A 6,041-nucleotide genomic window follows, 5' to 3' on the forward strand; every position below is an offset into this window, starting at 1 on the left:
TTAAATAGATAGAATCATAGGAATGAAAAGTAGAAAAATAAAAATAAACCAATTTTGTATATTTATACTTAAAAAGCCTTTATGAAAATAATAAAAAATAAATAAATAAATAAATAAAATAAAAATACTCTAGTACTCTTGAAGACTGGCTGCCAAAATGTATGTCATGGTTATGTACTTATGTTATTCCCCTTTTACAACTTAGTTTACTTTGAACATTTCTCTTTTAGCTTTTGACTCATTCTCCAAAAGACTCTCATCATCTAACAATCAAGGTTGTCCGACTTTAAAGTCTACAATTTCATATACATTTCTAGTTACTCATAAAACAATTATATTATTTTAATTATGATAACGATATTATACCTTTAACAAATTCCACCATTATATAGTTGTAGTATTTTAAAAATATAAGAGTGCAAATGGAAACAAACCCCATCTCCATACTCTCTATTCTTCTCCAAAATTTCCTCTTCACCACACTTACATCTCTCTTAATTGACTCAAGACGATAGATTTCTAGCAGATTTTGAATTTGGGTTTCTGATTTTAGGCATTGATATTGATCTTATGGGGTTGGGGTTTTTTGTTTGAGTGAAGACGTAGACATAGTTGTGGGTATTGGATTATGGGTACGTTAATGGCGTCTTGGTGTTTGCTCAATCATCCATCAAAACCCAAAACCACGACTCGGTATGAGAAAATCAACAATGGTTATCTTCAATCATGCATCGCGTCCACCAATTCAGGCAATACTTGTTCGGATTTTGAATCTGAAAATTTGAAATCCCAGAACAGTGTTGATTTGTCGTGGCTTCCTAATTACGATAACGACAACTCCGCCTCCGAATCTCATCATCACAATCGAGAAATTGATTTTGATTATTCATGGCTTCCTGATCACATCCACTCGAAATCCAGTAATTCTAGGGAAACGGGAAATGATTCATGGTTGCCCTCGGCGTCTACCCTAATTGTCAACGGCGGAGATGATGATGATGATGATGATTCATGGCTTCCTAACTACAATGATGTCAAGAAGAACACTTCAACAATTCCCTCGGAACCCAATAATTTATGTCGTTCTCGGAAAACTTCAAGTTTCTCCCCCACCCACACTGTGACAAATGGGAATCAAAGCAAGGAGATCATCAACAACAACAACAATAACAATAAGCATAAGAAATTGAAGAACGAAGACCATGAATCAGTATCTTCTCGTGAAGAACAAATCCAGCACGCTAAGCCATTGAATAAGAAACCAGAATCTTCAAGTTCTCAAGGACAAGTTTCTCCTTCTAATTCGAATTGCTCGGTTGAAACCGATAGTTTAGGTGGGGTGTCGACCCTCTGTAGAAGATTTCAAGACCTGGCTGAATCCAGGAACACTAACAGAAAACCAAAATGTTCCTCCGGTGGCAACAACAATTCCGAGAGGGGTGCGCCACCGCGCACAGCCGCCGGAAACAAAAATGAATTTTTTTCTCCGATTTGTAACGCCGGGGATCACCAGAAGGTCGCCGGAGAGAACAAATGCTTTTTTCATATCACAGTAAAACCCCGTTTGATACGAGGACGCCAAGCTTTCAACGATTTCCTCAATCGAATGGAACAAGATAAACAGCGTGAACTCGAATGTCTAGCTCAGAGAAAACCCGTCTCACAGTTTTCATATCGAGGACGTATTCGAGTAACAATCGATCCTTTTTTTTATTTGTTAATTTCACAAACTCAACAAAAAAAAAATTCACTTTGGTTATGATTTATGAACATGGTATTCCTTTTCTGTTTACAGGCTTTGCTTCGATTTAGATTCATAAGACCTGGCGCCGAATCCAAAACCCATAAACTGAAATTGATAACCAAAGATCATCACAAAATCACAGAATTGACAACACCCGTGGATAAACCCCATGAAATTGATACTTCATCTCACTCGATCCATACTATCCAATTAGAAAACTATCATGATTGTGTTAGTGATTACTCTCAATCACAGAGTGATTGGGATGATGAAGAAGAAGAATACGATGATGATGGATCATCTTGGGATATGGATCCATTTGATGATTGGATTAGCGAAATCGCGCGACCAAAAAGTTATTGGGAATGTATGAGGAGGGCTAGATACCATGAGATGCGTTACCTTTACTCCTACAAACAAGATCTTCGAGAACTTCTAGAAAGGTAATAAAATTTCTTGTCGTTTTCATTCATGGAAAGTAGAAATACAATATTGAGAGTGTCTATATATGTTTTTGCAGAAGATGCGTTGTGGGTTTTCTTTCTAGTGATCATAAGAACAAGATAGACGAGTTAATGATGAGTCGGGTACATAGGAATGAAGGGCTGGAGTTGAGGAAAGAAGACATGGAAAAGGAAGAAGATGAAGGTGGTTGGAGCAAAGTTGAGAGAAAATGTTGGGAATACAATGAGTTTATTGATCAAACCAGAGTTCAAGGAGAAAGATCTTATCAAAGTTCGTCTTCCATAGTGAGTTATTGTAAGTAGGTTTTGATGTTATTAACTCTTTGTTGTAGAGCATAATTTATATATAATGTTGTTGCTTATGGTGACATTTGTAACAGAAGATGGAGCAACTCGATGGAGTGATGATGGAAAAGGGGAAATCAATATCGAGTTGTGTGGACATATGCAAGTGAAAATGCAATGGTGTTTTATGAATCAATGTTTTGAATATGTTTAGACTTTTTTCTTTCTTCATAGAAAGAGATGGTTAGTTTCAACTTTTTGTAAATGGAAGACATTGCACATTAAAAAGGTTGTAAAGAAGAGGTGAAGAAAGAAGATGAAAATTATCTTCTAATTATTTTGATTAGATAATCACAAAAATGATCACATTTTGATGTGGCATTTAATAATTTGACCACTTTTTTGTACAATTGTCCGAATTACAATTAACGTGGCAAGTTGTCAAAATCCGAGGTGCAAAATACAAAAAAGGTGGTCTGCGACCTTTCTCGAAATATTTTTCTAGTTTGTTGCAAGTTGGTTCTGAACAATTCATGAATCCTTGAATCTCACATTTTCACAACTCGTCATAAAACTAAATTCAGAAACTTTGCATTATTTTGGAACTTGAAAAACACTATCAGAACTTGTTTTTTCATGCTTTTTCTTTCTTGGATTGGTGCATAAACTCGATATAATACTTAAAAGCATGCTAAATTTTGTATCTAATGGACTAGAGTTGTATCTAGTTTGATATGAGTTTCAAACTTGAAGAACTTGTTTGCAACTTGATGAACTTGTTCTCCATGAACTTATTTTTTATATTAATGAACAAACATGACATAATACCTAAAAACATGCTAAATTTAGTATACATTCCACTAGAATGTTGCATGTAGGTTAAAAATGAGTCTTGAACTAGAATACTGTAACATCTTGATTTCTAGGTATTTCATTTTGACCCTTGGTTTGTGAATTGTTTTGCAAAGTTAGTCTCTAATGGTATTTTCATAATATTGAGCCATACATGCGTATGTTGGGCATACGTGGCTAGGGTGCAAACCCTAATTTTTAGGGTTTGGACACTATTTAAAAATCGTTATAGCCTCATACTCTCTCTTAGCTCTAGCCTTCATTCCCATTTGCCCTCATCTTGAAACCCTAAAGTGTGTGAGTGTATTTTGAAGCTTGGAGAGTCATTTGGTGCCATTTTGGAGCTCTTGGTGGTGAAGGAAGAACCTTGAAGTTGTGGTGCTTCACTCAAGACTTTGGATCCAACAACTACTCTCCCTTGCTCATCTTTTGGAGGTATAAGCCTCCAGCCTTGATGAATATTTCATTAAGGTCTAGTTCTAGCTTAAACTTGGCACCTTTTTATCCCAAATCTTGATCCTTGTGTTTATGGTATACTCCAGGACATTTAAGTTGTCCTTTTAGAGGTTTTAGGGTGTGTTCAGACATAAACATGTGATCTTGAGCATTAGTTTTTTCCCATGCATGATCTAGGTTATGTTAAGGAGTTAAGAAGTTAAGGTTTTATTTTTGAGCGCTTAATAGACATGCAAGATCATGAAGTTAGAAACTTTATGATTAAGGACATCATTTGAGGGTTCGATAGGAATTTTGGATGAAAGAGCTTAAGGATGAAACTCTTAATGGAAAGAATGGATGGTAGTCGCGTGCGTTGGGCGTACCAAAGCGTATGTTGCGCGTACGTGGTCAGTCCCTCGATATTGGTCAAATGTGTAATATTACCTGCGTGCATGTTAAGTGCGCCCAGCATACTCGTCGAGTTGACTTGGTTGACTTTGACTTTGACTAGGAGTTTGACCAAGTTTGACCTAGGGGTATTTTGGGTAGATTGAGCTATAATCTGAGTATTGCTCATTGTTTTTATGAAGGTGACTGGTAGAGTCGATTTTCAGAGCAGTGTATTGTTCATCTTTTTCATCTGACTATGAGGTGAGTCTTCTCACTGTATCCATGGGTTGAAGGCACCAATGTCGACCCATTATTATGTTATTTAGGATGATAGATGCTATGTGTCTTATATATGATTGTTAGGTTGGAATAAACCCCATGACGAGGCCCACTATCATATTTCAGGTTGAAATAGACGCTAGAGTGGGGACCACTATTGTATGATTAGGTTGAAAGATACCCTTGGGCAGGGCCCATATGTGTTGATCGGGTTGAAATACACCCTAGGATGGGTCCCATATGTGTATATTTGGTTAGACTATACCCCAAGGTTAATCCCAGTTGTTTGATTAGTATTTGGTACTTTGGGGAACTCACTAAGTTTTGTACTTAAAATTTATGTTTGTGGTTTCAGGTACTTCTGGTTCAAAAGGTAAGGGCCCGACGTGATGGCAAAACATCCTCCCTCATGTTTTCAACACTTTTTGGATATTAGTACTCTGATGATTTTGATATTGTACATTGTAGATGTTTTGAAACATTTTGATGTGGAAACTATTGATTTAAAACGAAAAATTTTATCATTGTTTTTGGTTGTTATAAGTTTATATGAGAGTCTTGGTTTGAGGGATTCAGACACACTTTTGGCTGTATCAAAACTCAAAATGAGGAAATGATAATCTTTTTAAAGGAAAACGAAATTAAATTTCTAAAAAGATTTTACTAAGTAAAAGGGGTGCGATGCGTGCAATCAACCGAGCTCAACTAAGTAGTTCCCAAAATTACCCATACTTATGTGTTATGATTAGTATGCTTAATATGAGAATTGCATGCTAGAGTAGGGCTAATGATACTTATGTGAATCATATGACAGAATTACCGTATTTATGTGATGCGTTATAGCCTAAGGTAATTTGGCCTCATTTCTTGTTCCTTGTTTGGTTGTGGACTTAGGGTAGAGTCATCATTTGACAATCTATGTGATTCTATTTGTGTATAACTTGCATGAATAAGGCGACCAATGGTGCTGATTGAGGTTCTCGGTATTACGAGTAGTGGGAGTTGAGGATTCCTAGGAAAGTCTAGGATATGTATGCTATTTAGCATAGGAATGGTGTGTAGTTATAGTGATGTGACTTAGAGGAATCAGGACGAATCTTGAGGATGGTACATATATGTGTGAAAAGTAGTATTGGTCCCTTACTATTGGAAGTACATGATATGTAATTGAGACAAGAACATGCCTGGAGACTCTAAGGAGGCCTGTATGGTGGGAATTCCCTCGAGTTATATGCTAATTATTTATACGTTTGTGTTTCAATTTGAGTATGGTGATGAATACTTGAGGAGGTTCTGGTCCTGGTACTGGTTTAGGTTTTGGCTCAAGCACAAAACCGACTGATGAGAGGCTACACGAGTTCATTGCAGCTGAGGTTACTTGCGGTATCTTGGATGTTACTCCTGTGATATTCGGTACCATCAAGTAGGGGATTATGGAGCTGATGGATGAGAGGCTCAGGTCTTTTCAAGCAGAGATTGTTGCGGGTCAGATAGGAGCTTGAACTCCCTCATTTTGGTAGTTCAAGGCTTGTGGAGCTCCTGAGTTCTTTGGGGCTAAGAACCCCATCGCTAGCCTACACTGGATCGTC

The 6,041-nt window shown here is 37.0% G+C and overlaps 1 protein-coding gene across 4 annotated transcripts; it reads left to right on the plus strand.

Annotated features, from left to right (window-relative positions):
- The first annotated feature begins 286 nt into the window (after positions 1–286).
- LOC111893651 (uncharacterized) lies at positions 287–2,890 on the plus strand. Of its 4 annotated transcripts, none has more exons than XM_023889712.3 (4): positions 287–1,690; positions 1,796–2,187; positions 2,265–2,503; positions 2,592–2,890. In XM_023889712.3, exons 1-4 carry the CDS (start codon positions 629–631, stop codon positions 2,705–2,707), a joined length of 1,809 nt encoding a protein of 602 aa, XP_023745480.1. In that variant the 5' UTR covers positions 287–628; the 3' UTR covers positions 2,708–2,890. The 4 variants fall into 4 exon arrangements, with proteins under 4 accessions (XP_023745480.1, XP_023745483.1, XP_023745482.1 ...); XM_023889715.3 differs by having other exon boundaries at positions 2,265–2,493; XM_023889714.3 differs by having other exon boundaries at positions 288–1,690; positions 2,265–2,493; positions 2,589–2,890.
- Positions 2,891–6,041: the final 3,151 nt, after the last annotated feature.

Source organism: Lactuca sativa, chromosome 8 (assembly GCF_002870075.4).
Source record: "Lactuca sativa cultivar Salinas chromosome 8, Lsat_Salinas_v11, whole genome shotgun sequence".
In the NCBI taxonomy this organism is placed as follows: Eukaryota; Viridiplantae; Streptophyta; class Magnoliopsida; order Asterales; family Asteraceae; genus Lactuca; species Lactuca sativa.